The sequence below is a fragment of the Bombus pascuorum genome, chromosome 2 (assembly GCF_905332965.1).
Source record: "Bombus pascuorum chromosome 2, iyBomPasc1.1, whole genome shotgun sequence".
Taxonomy (NCBI): Eukaryota; Metazoa; Arthropoda; class Insecta; order Hymenoptera; family Apidae; genus Bombus; species Bombus pascuorum.
In genome coordinates, this window is record NC_083489.1 from 13,596,378 (window position 1) to 13,613,079 (window position 16,702).

The 16,702-nt window shown below is 30.8% G+C and overlaps 2 protein-coding genes across 12 annotated transcripts; one reads left to right on the forward strand and one right to left on the reverse strand.

Annotated features, from left to right (window-relative positions):
* Positions 1-22: 22 nt before the first annotated feature.
* LOC132916601 (hamartin) lies at positions 23-5,057 on the reverse strand. Of its 2 annotated transcripts, none has more exons than XM_060976737.1 (15): positions 4,927-5,057; positions 4,245-4,513; positions 3,905-4,170; positions 3,596-3,829; positions 3,343-3,530; positions 3,151-3,263; positions 2,843-3,081; positions 2,438-2,777; positions 2,182-2,267; positions 1,872-2,115; positions 1,570-1,793; positions 1,359-1,484; positions 1,048-1,284; positions 888-984; positions 23-807 (listed from the first exon to the last, which is right to left on the reverse strand). In XM_060976737.1, the coding sequence occupies exons 2-15, from the start codon at positions 4,351-4,353 to the stop codon at positions 299-301; spliced, it is 3,012 nt and encodes a 1,003-aa protein (XP_060832720.1). In that variant the 5' UTR covers positions 4,354-4,513; positions 4,927-5,057; the 3' UTR covers positions 23-298. The 2 variants fall into 2 exon arrangements, with proteins under 2 accessions (XP_060832720.1, XP_060832718.1); XM_060976735.1 differs by having other exon boundaries at positions 2,182-2,370; positions 2,460-2,777; positions 4,927-5,056.
* Positions 5,058-5,797: 740 nt separating this feature from the next.
* On the forward strand, positions 5,798-16,456 carry LOC132916600 (ubiquitin carboxyl-terminal hydrolase 47). Of its 10 annotated transcripts, none has more exons than XM_060976726.1 (17): positions 5,834-5,926; positions 7,244-7,298; positions 8,228-8,422; positions 8,520-8,772; positions 8,841-9,019; positions 9,103-9,277; positions 9,389-9,510; positions 9,579-9,772; positions 9,848-10,059; positions 10,125-10,345; positions 10,418-10,964; positions 11,056-11,424; positions 11,515-11,955; positions 12,044-12,300; positions 12,388-12,747; positions 12,841-13,001; positions 13,091-16,456. In XM_060976726.1, the coding sequence occupies exons 3-17, from the start codon at positions 8,231-8,233 to the stop codon at positions 13,239-13,241; spliced, it is 3,834 nt and encodes a 1,277-aa protein (XP_060832709.1). In that variant the 5' UTR covers positions 5,834-5,926; positions 7,244-7,298; positions 8,228-8,230; the 3' UTR covers positions 13,242-16,456. The 10 variants fall into 10 exon arrangements, with proteins under 10 accessions (XP_060832708.1, XP_060832709.1, XP_060832714.1 ...); XM_060976728.1 differs by lacking the exon at positions 5,834-5,926 and adding an exon at positions 5,930-6,055; XM_060976733.1 differs by lacking the exon at positions 5,834-5,926 and adding an exon at positions 6,605-7,160 and having other exon boundaries at positions 10,131-10,345.
* Positions 16,457-16,702: the final 246 nt, after the last annotated feature.

Consider the following 16,702-nt stretch of genomic DNA (forward strand, 5'->3'; position numbering starts at 1 on the left):
TGTTTAGTTGAGACATATAAAATTGCTCACAAAATATCTCAACCATTTATTCATTGCGAATTCATTTCTTAAGAGTGAAATTATATCATGCTAGTAATTTTATTAATTACCAGTATATTTTCAATTATTTATCGAAATCACGCGATAATAATATTTTTATGAATTCCGCATAATATGTCGATAAAAAGCTATAAATAACTTTCTTCTGATTTAATACCACGTCATTGGATAACAGTTGCACGCGTGCAGAACGGAATAGCTGCATACGAAAAGACTCGGTGGTCAAATTTGCGTAGCGTTAGTCTTGTTTAGGATTCCGTCTTTGCTGATTTTGACGAGATGGTGAAGTAGCCTGGCTTGGCACAGGTTCGACGATAGCTTGAAGATTAGGAATTTCGCCTGCGGTATCACAGCAGTCATTCATTATAATTCCAGTACCTGAATGAATAAAGGCAAGACTTCCCTCACTGGAAGAGGCTAAACTAGCCGACAATGGAGGTGATCTTTCTTTAGGCGATGCTGAAGAAGCTAGATTGTTTACAGTAGTATTACTACAAGTTGCTGCTTCTAATGTTCCATGAAGTTCAAGTATACGGCCTTCGAGAAGAAGGTTTATTTCAGCTTGTGCTTTATATTTTGACTCGACGGCTTCCAATTCAGCTTCGTGTTGATCTTTTGTTTCTTGTAAAAGCCGTTGCAGTTCTACAAGTTGCGCTTCTTTTCGTGCTTCTTTGTTTTCTAGTTCAGTTAAACGTATTTTCAAAGCTTCTACAAGAGATATTCGCGATTCCAACTGTCGTCGTAAATCTATGCGAACACCAATTTATATTTTAAATTATTTGTTTCAAATATGTTCTTATATTTGTGAATAATTGAAATCTGCTTACTAGTTAATTCTTCTGCGTATGACTTTTGTATTTGTGTTACTTCTTGTTTTGTCATTGGTGAAAGACCCCCTGTACTTTCTTGTAATTTTGTTTGTGCCTATAGATATATAAAAATAAATTTAATATATCATGTAAAGATATATATAATTTTTAATAATACCTCTGCAAGTAAAAGAAATTTCTTCTGTACAGTATCAAGAGTACGTTCTAGCTCTTTACTGCGATTTGCAGCTTTTAAAGCTACTCTTAGTTGATGACCTGCATCGAACAGGGAGGCCTCTGTAGACTGAATCCGCTGTTCACAATCTGCTACCTTTTTTTGTTCATTCTTTAGTTTGACTTCTACAGATTCGAGACGATCCTTCAGTATTTGATTCTGTCGTTGTTCTTCTATACACTGTACGTTATTACTCACATTACTATACAAATTTCTACTAACAATACAATCAGTAGAATTTTCATAGACATTACCTTAGTCTGCCAGTGGTGTAATGCATCTTTGTATTGATCTTCAGCTTGGCAAGCTTCTCTCTTGTTACGTTCTAGTTCAGCTTTTAAACTCTCTACTTCTTTTTCCATTATTTTTAAACGATCAGTCTACGTGATAAGAATTTCGTATTTAACAATAGAAAGAATTAAAAATATTACCGAACCTTACTTTGAACAAATAATGTCAACTGACCAAAGCATAATTATGTTCTTCTAACGCACGCGAATCCCTCAGTTTGCCAAGAAGCCGTCGATTACGTTCGGCATGTACTTCTCTACGTTGCCGTTCGAACTGTAGTTGCATTTGCATAAGCTGTAACAACTGACTCGCACATTCGACATCGAAAGTATCTTCTTCTGCTACTTCATCTTCCCCACCATTTTCTTTTCTTTGTTTCTGCTTAATTGCATTTGTCCCTTCGAAGAAAAAATACTTAATTCACAATTCTGTTGATTTACAATAAAACTTATTATTAAACTTTACTTTTTACTAACTCATTTTTTCGCCAGAATAATTACTACCGTGCGTGCAAGTTTCAACATATCGATCAAGCATTGCAGTTGGTGATAATCTAAATTCGGTATCTTGTACAGAACGTTTTTGTAAATTCATTTGTGTCTTTTGTTCCAAAATTCCTAGCAATAAATCTTCATATGGAAGTAAATCGGATGTTTGGGTTGCTGTATCTTCCAGTTTTTTATGAACTTTGATATCGGGGCAAGATCTGCTTTCTCGAATCTGTAAATCCATATATATTTTTATCATATTAAAATTTTTGTCTGCAACAAATATTGCATATCTTACTTTGTAAAGAGAATTCAAATTTAAATGTTGTGTTGAAGCTTGGCTTTGAGAATACAAACGTAGCTGATAAACCTTTTGAGACAAATCTGCAAAAGCATTTTGCATTTTTTCATTATGGTGTTCTTGTTGTTCGACTAATTTTGAACTTTCAAATTTTCCAGTAGTTTGAGAGCTTACAATTTCTAAAACCTACACAATGCAATTTTGTATAAACATATCGCACCAATATTCATTAATGCACAATATTCTTACATACAAAAGTACATAAAATACAGAACCTCTTGATCTTCTTGCCAAGAATCGTTTTTTCCATTTTGATTTGTGTTCATTTCTGGGAATCTTCCATCTTCATCAACGTTGATAGATGACTTGGTTTGACTAATGGCTTGTCTATCTGCGATAATTTTACTCAGCTTGTGCGAAAAAATTCCATGTGCATTATTTGTATCCCCACTACCAATTATGGAGCCAGATACAGACGGATTTAAAGGGATTGGTGTGGATGGTCGTGAACTTGATCCTACTGTGCCATTACCAAATCCAGTAAGAGCACGAACTGCGCAAGAACCAGTAGGTTTCGGCATCTTTCGTAAATCCTATGTATACAATTTTAAATATTACCCGATTTAGTTTGTTCATTCTCGGAAGTTCTAAAGTATACCTTAACAGGAGTTGTTTCTGGAGTGGCTTCGACTGCAGCTTCCGGTGGAGACGTACCGCTTCTGTTATTATTAGGTGTTGAAGGAGTAGACCGTTGTTCATGAGATGTAACTGGAAATTGCGGACTATGTGGCGGCACTGTCATACTCGGCGACCAAAACGTATCATCTTCACCATTACTGATTTCTGATGGCGCTATCCCTCCACTAATGTTTATTGGAGTACATATAGAAGAGTAATCTAGAACATGTACCGATACTGTAAATATTTGTATATTCATAGTTATATGTTATAATAAAACTCACAAACCTAAAGGTGGCGTAGAACGTGAATTCGTAGTACGAAATACTTCTTCTCGACATTTATCTAATGTAAAACGACCGCATTCTGCTATAACATCATGATGCTCCATCTTTTTCCATCTAAAAATAATGGACGAACGATAAATATAAAATCCTTTCTCTGAATTACAACTACTTTCATAATACGAAATATATCTACCTAGCAGCAGAAATCTCTGTATCTTTAGATGCAGTAACAAGTAAAGGGTGCATGCGCACAGAATCTAGCATTGGTCTAATTGTATGGATAAAAGTAGCAGGTTGATCTTGTTGTTGTTGTCTCAAATATGAAATGAAGTTGCAAGGATACATGGCATATAATCTGTGAAATAAATTATATAGTCCCACCTACAAGAAATTCAAGAAACATCAATAAACCTTCCTTACTTTTATAAATAAATACTAATACTTACTTGCAAATGTAATAAATATAAATGATTCTTATCTATTGTCCCTGTTATTGTTGTTGAAGTAAAACGCATAGGAGATGAAAACACAGATGATAACTGATGATAATAATAAGAGGCCAATCGACCAAATACTTCAAAAATTTCTGTGAGGTATGGCCCTAAAGCAGCAGGTAACATCGGTAATAACATCACCAAGAGAAGAAGCGCACTCATAAGAGATAATGTATCTGCTTCCATCTAAAAACAAATTAACTAGAGAGGTATCATCAATTCAATATATTCTTTAGTTATTTTGGAAAAATTGAATTCTACCTTAAGTAACCTAAGTAAATCTCGAAATAAAGTATGACTGGCAAGCTTGTATAACCAAGTTGGCTGACGACGGGCAATATGACCTAACAAAGTAAGGGTTTGAATTCTTTGGCTGCTACTTCCAGATTTGGAAAGAGCTTCCGACAAACGATCTAAGAGATGCTTGTCATGTGGATCACGAACACCAGCTAATACCTCAACAGCTCTTAAGGAATTTGTGGACAGATAATAATCAAAAAGACCATTTACCAACCAATTGTCTTTTGCTGAAAAATTTAAGAAGTCATGAAAAACAAAAGGCAAGATTATTAGATATCTTTCAATTCATAATCTTACTTACTAGATAAAAAAAGTTCATGGAATACTTTTTTTATTTCTTCTACCTCCGCAAGTTTGTTGGATTCCAATAAATTAAACAGATCAGCTATGCCTATTGAATTAATGTTCATCTTGATGGTAGTTGGTATTCCGGTATGGACAAATGATACTTATCCTAATTGTCTGATCATATAGTGGAAGTAGAAGTGACTTTATAAAACCTAATTTCATCCATCTGTCATTTGTTATGTAAAACTGGCTTCATTAGAAGCAGAAGAAATTTTGGAATACCTGTAACAGTAAGAGCATAACATCTCAGAAGAAGATACAGAAGAAGAAATACAAAAAGGATAAAGTTCTTTTAATTTCAACTATCACGAACTGTCAATTTCATATATAAATCGGCATTTAAATTTTGATGCTATAATCCGGCATAGAAATAATCTTCAACGGTACGAATCTCTCGGTCATTCAACGAAGAATTTCATATACGATATTTCTGTATTATCAATGAATATTTCATTCTGTATGTATAAAAAAAAAATTTTGTCGGTTCGGTCCTATGATATTCATAAAAAGGTCATTCAGAACCATGTTTGCAAGAGAGAAATACTTCTTGTAAATACCATTTCGGCTTTTTAATAATGCATCAAACCCTGGTTTCGATAATGATTATATTGACAAAAATTAACAAGTTATCTTACCCGAAATTCATCGAGTACTTCAAGCAATTTTACGAGTTCTATGGCGACTTGTACACCATCGCAGATATATCATAGACTGATACGCATTGATATTGCTACAATACCAGCAGCGCTACGATCGCTCAACAATTCCATATACGTTCCAAAAATTATTCAAATTTCAACACCTTTATTTCTAGTGGATCTTATAATAATCACCATAATTAAATGTTTACAGAGAGGACATTTTTTCTTTGGACTCTGAGAGAGAACACAAAGGGTCTTTATGCAATGTTCTCTTTCTATTCCTATATTGCTTTTTCAACTCACTAGGTACTCTATCTTTATATATCTATGATCTCAATTCAACGAGTTTCAAAGCGTTTTAGAAATACAGTTGCTGACAAAAGTATTTGAACATGATTATAATAGAAAATGTATCATATAAAACTTTTATGATCTGTCCAATGAACTTGATTGCTGAACTTGAAAACTTGATTGTTGCGGCTGTAATTAAATGCAGCAACCACAATCGTATAAACGTTTGTATGTTCGTGGCAGCAATTAAGATTTGTTTACGTTCACTGCCTCGTTTTGTTGGATAAATTATATATATACAAGTATATATATATACATTTTCAAATTTCTTTAAAACTTTACCAATATAATCATTATTCTCGAGTTTCGCTACAGTGCTAATGAAATTTAAAACTAATTCGTATAACACATATAATACATATTAAATTTATAAGAGGTTTCTAAATGTTCGAATATACTTTCGTAAATAACTGTACATCACTATTAGTGGTATTAAAAGTAACATAAAAATATCAAAGGGGGCTACAGACTCCTCAAACAAAGTTCTATAAAAATACATCAAATCTTTTATCTGCATTACATCTTTTCTATGCTTAAATGCTTTCGACTGGTATAATAGCATTATTACATGGCAGCACTAAACTTGTGTTGTGTAGAAAATATGGCGTAAAGTGAACGTCGCACATGTCTCTTAGTGATTTCGGTAAGAGTTCAAGTATTACACCGAAAAATTTCTCTATCGACATACAAGAAAACTACATCGTTTATTCATCCATATGATAAAAGAACCTAAAAATGATTAACGAATGTGAAATGCGAGAGTCATTCAAGAGTAAGTCATTTTAAAAAGTTGAGATGAAACAAGAGCAGAGTATTTGGCAAACCATTTTATAAGATTTTTATTACGTTTATTCTTATTAGTGTCGGGTTAGTTAACAAACTGGCGTCGCATCAATTGAATGTTTCCATTTCTTTTTAGGCTAACTAATATAATCCAACAGTCATACATATCGACAGGCAATAGTTTCGTTCGTCGTGTGATGAAAACGTTTGTACGTTTAAACTCTTGTTCTAACCCTTAAAGATGGATCACTTTGACCCGACGTTAAAAACCTATCTTTTCGAAAATAATAACGAAAAGATAACAAAATTTACATATATGTATATATACCGGGTCACATTCGAGCCTATGCTAAAAACCTATTTTCCTTTTTTTTTTTTTTTTTTTTTATATGTGTTAAATTTATATATGTATGTACTGAGTCATATTTGAGCTAATGCAAAAAAATATTTTTCAAAAATAATGACAAAGAATAAGAAAATTTAGTGATGCATATACTAGATCATTTTTGATCCGTCTCCGGCGTTTTCAGAAGGTCCGGGCTCCGAGGGTTTTAACTCGGTTCCACTGGCACGAGAGCGCATTCCGATCTCCTGAGTTATTACGCAGCCGATTTTCGTTCGTCTAGCCAATCGCTTTTTCATCGCATAAACATTTCGTTTCAACCGCGCTAACACAGTCATCTTCTCGTCTAATTGGCTCCACAACACAGTAACACCGGTAAAAGTGTGAAAAATATTTGTCTGTGCTTGGCATTTCGTGGATTCTTCGTATTGTGACTTGTTTACAGTATGTGTTGTTTTTATTAAGAGAAAATGAAGTACTGTTACACGACGACGTTTTAACACATTATTCGTATGAGATTAGCTAAGGATTAGGACATTAAATTTCGATCACGTATTCCTCGTTAAAGAAAACGTTAGTTTTGTTGGTTTGAATAAAAGAAAAGAATGGTCATCTTGTTTGTGTTTACAAAAAATGTAAGAAGAAGTGACTTTTATTGCTACTTTCAGCGACTGTAACAATAAGAAGTTATTGGTGAAATGTAATTTAATACGATATATATCTGTACATATACATATCTCAAGTTGAAAATGTTAGTTTTTAAAACTTTTTTTTTGAAATGTTGAGTTCGATCGAATGTTAATTGTAATTTTATATTGTTCTGAAATCTTTTAGATTGAAACAATAAAGAAGTATACGTGGACTGGACTCTTACGTATATATATTGCCAGTAAGTATTAAAAGTGAATGTAACTCTGCTGAGAGATATTATAAATATCAAGAATGACTTGTATTCATTGTAATTGTAGACTATTCTTTATATTTTATTACACTAACAAAAAATTATTATACCACATTATGTTCATAAACTATCATTTGTATTTGTAATAAAAAGTAATTTTTGTTTTTTTTAATTTTCTATTAGGAAATTAAGTCTAGTTTTTTTTAAACTTAATATAACTCACTTTCATTTATTTGGCAGTTGTACAAAAAGAAAAGTGTAGAATAGGGAAGTGGCAATAGAGTGAGGAAGAAAGAGGGAAAGAGGGGAGAATTCTGATGTCGGAGAAGAGAGCCATTTTCCAAGTCTTCGTTTAGACATTCTAAATATAACTGGAGGCTCTATAGGCTTTCCTTACTGTGTCATACTGTGCAGAGTAGTATCTTACTGTGTTGCGTAGATCTCGCTCATTTTCTACCTTTAGTATGGCATAATGCCAATTTTATTTGTCTGAAAATTACTGATCCATTTGTAACATTATCTCTAAATATCATATTTGTTAATTAAAAGCGACTATTCCTTTATTTTACATACATTTAGGGTAATACTTATTTAGTCTTTTTGTTGATTAATAATCTTAATATATATTAAAAACGATATAAGTAAAGTATAATTTATTTATTGGAATTTTAATATTTTCATGCTACTCATATTGAAGTATTTCAATTAATGTATAATTTGTTTAAAAGTAATTTGTTTCTTTTCTAAGGAACAAATACTAATTAATGTTGTGTAAGCTAAAATGATATTAAATTACATAATTTTTTTAGAATCTATATAAGGTATTATATTGTGTCTTCTTTGATATCTAATATATATTATTTTTAGACAGAAATTTCATTCAAATATTGTATGTTGTATCTAATTTTTTATTACAGACCATGGTTTGTAGAGCTGGTCAAATATGTTTCATTCAGTGCAATCTACCCGGAGTTAAAAATAAAATCTTTACTACTGACAGACTTCTGCTTCATGAATCTACTCGTGGTGAGGATCTTTATGTTTATATTGGAGAGCAGTGTCAAATACAACCAGACAGTTTTAAGTTGTATTTAGTATCAGGTGGAAAATTGGTTAGTAATTATATCTCTTTTTGTTCTATTGTTAGTTGTTTATCAATGGTTTAATGTTTTGTTCATGTAGAAGTTAAAGTTGTTTTATTGCTATTAGATCGATTTATCAGAAAAGAAAGATAAAACAATGTCAGAAATTGGTGTGGATTTTTCCTTTGATCGGGAATCATCAACTGAGCATAAGCACACACTTGTAGTTATGGATCCAGCAGATATTTTGATGCAGAAGCAATTTCGCCAACAGACTGCATATAATGCATATAATCCTCCACCACCATCTCCTAATCACTCATCAGTGTGGGGTGAAGATAATAATGTTGATTTCAAAAGTCTTATTAAGTCTGAAACAAGTATGTAATATTTATTTTATATTTTTGTAATAAGATGTGTATTATCATTAATTGTTTATTTTTTAAAGGCTATGTCGGTTTAGTCAATCAAGCAATGACATGTTACTTAAATAGTCTATTACAAGCCTTATATATGACTCCTGAGTTTCGGAATGCATTGTATAATTGGGAATATGTAGAAGGATCAGAAAAAGATGAAGCTAATAGTATTCCATATCAACTACAGAAATTATTTTTAAATTTACAGGTATTAATATTATCTACAGATATTTACAAGATTAATAAATGTATGGTTGTTGCAAAATATTTAATAAATATCCACGTTTATAGACATCAACGAAATCAGCAGTGGAGACTACAGCACTAACAAAAAGTTTTGGTTGGGATTCTACAGAAGCTTGGCAACAACATGACATTCAAGAACTATGTAGAGTTATGTTCGATGCTTTAGAACAAAAATTTAAAAATACGGAACAAGCTGATTTAATAAACAGACTTTATGAAGGTATATATATATATGTATATACATACACCATTTGGATAAATATATATATATATATCTGAAACATCTAGATATATCAGAAATGAGTTTCTAATTTGATTTTTATATTGTTAGGAAAGATGATTGATTATGTTAAATGTCTTGAGTGTGGTACTGAAAAATCTAGAGAAGACACTTTTCTTGATATACCATTACCAGTAAGACCTTTTGGTAGTAATGTGGCATACACAAGTGTGGTAAGTATATATAATGTTATATTCTAATATATGAATTAAATTTATATAAAAATTTATTTTTGTAATAGGAAGAAGCTTTAAGAGCATTTGTTCAGCATGAAATTTTGGAAGGAAGTAATCAGTATCATTGCGAAAAATGTAATAAAAAATGTGATGCTCATAAAGGATTAAAATTCACAAAATTTCCCTATCTTCTGACACTTCATCTTAAACGATTCGATTTTGATTTCAAAACCTTTCATAGAATAAAACTTAATGATAAGTGAGTGCATATAAATTGTTCTCGTTAATCATTTTTTATCAGTCTTATACTTTCATACTAAACTTTTAATTTTAGGGTTACTTTTCCAGATACATTAAATTTAAATTCTTTTATTGCTTCTATGCCAAATCAAGAATCTCCTAGTACTGATGAAAATATTAGTTTAGTGAAATGCGACGATAACTCTATAACAGATAGCGGCACATTAGATGATGATTGTCCTCCCTGTGAAAACAGTCTTCCTAGTAGTAATCATTCAACAAATCATGACCAAGATGATGATGAAGGTATATTGATTCCATAAATTATATGCATTCCATAATTAATACCTATTCAAGTAGTTTATTTTTAGGTATAGATATGAGTAATGGACCTTCAACGTCGAATTGTGCTGTACATAATCATGAAAATGAAAAAAATCGTAGCAGTAATGCAGCAAAAGGACCTTACAATTATGAATTGTTCTCAATTATGATTCATAGCGGTAGTGCTAGTGGTGGTCATTATTATGCTTATATAAAAGATTTTAGAACAAACGAATGGTTTTGTTTCAATGATCAAAGCGTAACACAGGTATTTGCAAATGTTTATTTTATATTGTAATACTTTTAAAACGGAGTATTAAAATGTGTGATTATATTACAGATAACTCATGACGATATTCAGAAAACGTATGGTGGTGGTTCAACCAGGTCATATTTTACTGGAGCTTATAGTAGTACTAATGCGTACATGCTCATGTATAGACAAATTGATTCTGCTCGCAATGCTTTGCCCATACAAGTGCAAGATTTTCCAAAACATATACAGGAATTGTTGAAAAAGATGAAAGAAAATGAAGATAACGACAGGGAGAGTCGTGAAAAAGATCTTGCAACACCTAAGGTGAAAGTATATTGTCAACATCCTACAGAAGATAAGAAACTGAATTTTAGACTTTCCTTTTCGCCTAATGTTACATGGGCTCAAACGACAAAGATTGTTTATAAGAATTTTTGCTTGGAAGGAATGGTGAGCTTAAATCAATGTCGTTTAGTTGTTTATGATCACAATAATGAGTTAATCGTGGCTAGTTACGAAGGTAGAGAAAATGAAACGTTCGCAAGTATTTGGGGTAATCGAGTGAATCGGTATAGTTTATTATTAGAAATACGTGATAAAGATCAAAAATTCGAGCCACACCTACGAGGTGGTATGTATTTATTTACGCATATGTATATATATATATATATATATTTTTTTTTTAGTAGAAAGAAAAATAATGTTTTTCTGTTATTTGATAGGTATTGTAACTAAAGTGTACGTTGTCGACGTATCTAGAAAGAAGCTTATTGAAGGACCATTAAATGTACGAGGTTTATTTACACAAACAGTGAGAGAATATAAGCAGGTAGTAGGAAAATTTATTAATATGGATCCGGGCGACATGAAAATAGTTTTACGAAAACATGGAACAGATGCTATACTCGTACAGAATGACGACGCTATATTAGCAGTTGCGGACTTTTGTAATTTAATTAAAGTTTTTGTATGTACGAATGCCGATGTCGAGTGTAACAAATCTTACTTTGAAACAACAATATGTGGCATTGCTGAGCAGTTAGAAAACATTATAACATTACGTATAAAGTTACCTCCTAATTCAAACAAAGGTAAGACGATTATTATATTTAATTATGAAACTAACATAATATTTCCTAAAATTATAGTTAAATAATAATATCATATTTTGTTGAATGCAGAAATATTGGAAGAATTAAATATTCCAATGTTAGACGAAGTGAATAAAGACAAAGAAAAACCTGTGACTGATAGTCCATCCAAAGTAAGCGTTGCTGAACCACATCGAGATGCTAGTACAAAATGCAACGAGACTTCAAAAAGTGGAAAGCTTGTTGAAGATACTTCAGTAAGAAATGCAAGCCCACAATTGGTAGAGGGTGAGGAATGGCATACTCCTGAACAAAGTAATAGCGAAGATAGTAGTCTCAGTGATAGTGACAAAACTTTAGTTGGAGATGCTCCAGGAGACGAAGACTTTCAATTACCTTATCTTCCATCGAGTACAAGTAATCGCGCCATTAAAATGTTAAACCAAGTTGGACTTGAAAACTGGGATAATATCATCGATGATTCAGAATATTATTTCAAAGCCACCCCATATACAAATCATAATGAGAAATGTATGTATCTTAAACTTGTTTCATAAAATATTTGAAATATAGGGAAATACATAGGGAAGATATTTAATGATGATTATTTTGTTCACAGTTTTGAAAGTATTAGTGGATAAAAGAATGATATTCAATACTTTGAAGAAAAACTTAGAGCCGTACGTTGGTGTACCTGCAGAATATTTTAAAATTTGTCGTTATTTTGATGATTGTGGTGAATCAGAATGTAGCTGTTTACTTAGTCAACTTGTTTCTTATGAAGATGGAGAGAAACTTTGGATAGAAATAGGACGGGCTTTACGTAATGGTGAATTTACAGTAAAATTACATCAGTTTTTCCTTGATTCGGCTAAGGTACGAATACGCAAATTATTAAGATCTTTTATAAAAATTCTTTATTTTTTACTATAAATGATGTTTTTTTTTCGACACTTTTTACAGAGCAAATTTTTGTTCGAATGGATAGTCTCGGAAGACATGACTGTTGGGCAGGCGAAAAAAGAGATTCTTGTAGAAATGAAAAGAAGATATAATATAGAAATACCATACGAAAGATGTCGATTAAGGGAAAAGTGTTTTGTATTACCTTCAAAAGTACTTTTAGATCATCAAAAGTTTAAAGATTTTCAATATTATTCTCAATTTGAAATGATTGTACAAGAGTTACCTGATAAAGATCCAGTTACCAATAGCAATCAAGTCATTGTTTTTGTCCGACGTTGGTATCCTATAAAATTTCATGTTGGTCCACCACAAGAAATCGTATTAGATGAAACGACCTTGAAAGAAATGATGAAAAAAGTAAGTGAACTGGATATCTTGTACATTTCCTAGTTACAAAAAACTAATTGGTAATAGAATTCAATAAAATGACCATATTGAATTTTGATTTAGTTATCTTTAATATCGGATATACCTGAAGAACATATAAATATAATAAGAGGGAAAGGTTCAGTACATATGCCTATTGTACGAATTGAGAATGAGGAAGACTGGATTGGATTAACAACTCTTGTTGAATTTAATGTTGAAGATGGTGCTGTGTTCTTATATAGGTATGTATGAAATAATTATATACTGGTATACACTAAAAGATTATAATGAGATGTCAGAATAGTTGATTCGTAAAATTTATGTCTAACAGAGATAGCAGGGAAACTTCACATCCATTAACCCAAGAAGAGTACGATGAAATCGCAATTCGAGAAGTATCACCTTCTTTACCACTTTCTTCCGCGTCACGTTGTAATGCGCGTAAAGAGAAAGCGCTTAGAATATATTTGGATGGTGAATGATCCTCCATTGAACATACATTTAATAACACTGAAAAACATTTGTTAAATAGGCATGTGTGGGAGCATGAAACGTTTGCGTACAAAGTGATTAAATCGTGTCAGGTATTTGTGGAATTAAGTAATCAACAATTACAAAATATTCTGTGCTTCAGTAAGTCTTCAATATTTCAAAGCTTCCGCATCTCTAAAGCCTTTTGGCTCTTGGAATCGATCGGATTCGTAAAATTCTGCAACTTTGTGAAACACTACGCGTTGCCAAGGGATTTCAGACCTCGATTATCTCGTTTCGTTTTAATATGTTTCGAGATCATAAGGATAATGAAACTTCCAATAACGTACGGATTACTGAGTTATAGAATCTCATTCAAGAGCACAAATACTGATGAAAATAATGCAAGTGCTGACTAAGAGTGAATTATAAGAAAGAAAGAAGGGGGGGAGATTGAATTGCTTGGTGATAATCCGAATTTACACTATGAACTTCTTACAATACGTGTGTGTGTAACTGACGTACATATAATTGGAGTTCCTGCAGCTACATTATTTTCACAAATTCCTTGATATATTTCTTAATCCTAAGAATTTTGATATCTTCACATATCTGTATCAAAACGTTTTAGCTAATCGTCTTGTTTAAAGATGTTAAAGATTTTTAATGTCGAAATGCAGCACAGAGTATATTCATTTGTTGATAAAAAAAAAAGAGAAGAAAACATTTATCTGACACAACAATAATTAACCCTTTTAATGCCAGTATAGGTTAAATCGCATTCTTCTTATAATATAATAATATCATAAGTCCTGAGTTCAATCATTTAATTTGGTAGTAGTAGCGCTTGGATTTCGTTAGAAATTACTACTTCGAAACAACATTATGTATGTTATTGTTTTGAATGAATCAAATACGTTCTACGAGATTTATTGATAATTGGTAATACAATTTTACATAATACTTAACTTACATACTTACATATTTACATAATACTTATTATTTACACATAGATTTGACGCTATTATTATCAAGTTAAAAAAAGATTTATCAATATGAACATAGAGATCAATTTTGGCCAGGCATATTATCCTATACAGTCTATTTTAATTTATTTAATTATGTATGTTTATCATTCATTACACGTTATTGGTACATGGAAATTTGTACCACTAGAAAAAAACCAAAAAAGAACATTTAGCCATTTTTTGGCAATTGCTGCTATTTCCTACGAATCGAGTTTTCAATATAATGAAAATAAAAGATTTTCTCTTGGAAGGAAGTTCACCAAATTTACATTTTGTAGACCACTGCTTGTAAATAATAAAACTTATGAATCAAATATTGATATCTTTCTTCATATCAATATCACCATACATAAACAGAAATATATAAATATATATATAAATATATACATATAAAAAATATGTTTTGTATTAAAATGTATGATAATGCAATGCATATACATAGCACATCATCCTTTTTGCATTTATCACCAGTTCAACTTGGCATTTTTTTTGCTAATTCCACACTATTAGAAAATTTTTGGTGCTGAAAGGGTTAAATACGAAGTTGTTGTTACTTCCTGTCACTATTAGAACGTTTTGATAGACTGTCTAAGACTTATCTATATTATTTCTTTGCAATTGTTTCACCATACGAGGTGAGTGCATTGAATTAATTAATCAACAATCGATAGATACTGAAAATTCTATAAATTAAAAAAAAAGAAGAAATTTATATAGTATAAATATGTATTACCTTTGAGATATACTGATATTGATTGTTGTATGACAATTTTACAATGCTCTCACAATTTTCAACGTATAGCTGTAATTTATATTTATGATATATTTGTTACATGAAAGCCTAGTTCAAATCGTTCGTGTATGATTATGCGATAACTTGTTATAAACATGACAATCTAGATGTTTATAGAGTAAGGAAAACACAAATAAAAAAAGTTGTAAGTTCAATGCCATGAAAGTCTTGTTGATGGATATCATTATAATAATTGAAAAATTTATCTAATTCTTATTAATTGTATTTCAATTTATTAAATTTAAGACAATTTATCATTTCATTATAAACATTTAAAATTTTAGTAATGAAGCAATTGTATATATCGATATGTACAAGAAAGGAAGAAATAATAAATATTATTTCTTTCCTATCATATCATGTAAAGAAATTTTAAACAATAGGAAATTGGGAAAGTTGAAAATGGAAATTAATTAAAAAACCTAAACTTAAAAAATTATCTTTCATATAGCTTTATAGTTTCTTGTTTAATAATTGATTACATGTTTGTCATTACTACTTAATATACTCTAGTTTTATATTATCTCGCATCTATAATTACTTGTAATTTAACGAACTAGGCTTTGATATTGTTTAATGATTGTTTTTGTAATTACCAAATATTGGAACAGTGACCCTTGTGCATAATAGTGGGTATGTGCGAATAATAAATTTGGAAATTTATAAAATTGCTGAGAAATTTTTGAAACTGAACTTATGCATTCTCTGCAATCCTTAAACTGATATTTTCATATTTATTTGTACCAATTTAACGAATCGTTTGTAAGACTGTAAGATTCATTTAATGAATTTGAAATTCTTTTTTTTCGTTTAGATAGTTCGAGTGTTATTAAATTAATACTTTTCAAACTTTCTTCGCGAACAAAATGGAATGTCTCTTTGTTATTGTAAGATAAGACTATATTTAATATTTCGCTGATTTCTCGCGATATTTGTGTGTACCTACTACTATCTTAAGTATCTTTTTAAATATTTAAATTGGACGTGAGTATTTCGCTGTCTTTTTGGTAATCGTTTGAAACATTTAAGGTATTTACGTATATTTATGTTAGTGGAGGAGTATGCAAACAACGTTGAAGAATCATATTATATCCTTTTTGCGGATAAATTCAACGCTCGATAATTGTAGCGCGCGGACTTTACAAGTTACGATTGTAGTTTCTATCGAATTCTTTTCATCATCGACAATTCGAATATTGTTCTTTGTATCATATACTATGATTACGAAATCAAATTATTATTTATAATTATTAATAATTGAATACCGAAGTGACTGAATTTTGTTTTTTGAATTTTACCGATGTTTCCTTTTTATCTCAGCCGATTGTTACGTTCATTCATATTTAATATGCTTTCTTTACGTGAATCGTTTGAAATGGACTGAATAAATAGTACCTTGAATCTATTTTCTTCGATTTAAGCTTTGTTTATTTTATGTAACATCTAACTATATATATAATACTTTATAGAAGAAATAAATCGATCATTTTGATGATAAAATCGCAAAAATTCATATCTTCCTTCCTTTTCTTAATGAAAAAGATTCTCTTCTATAAAATAGTTAAATAAAAATCTTGTTTTGTAACTTTATTAGCAATTTTATAAGCTATTATTTAATTCTGATTGATTAAAAAAATATTATTTATATTCC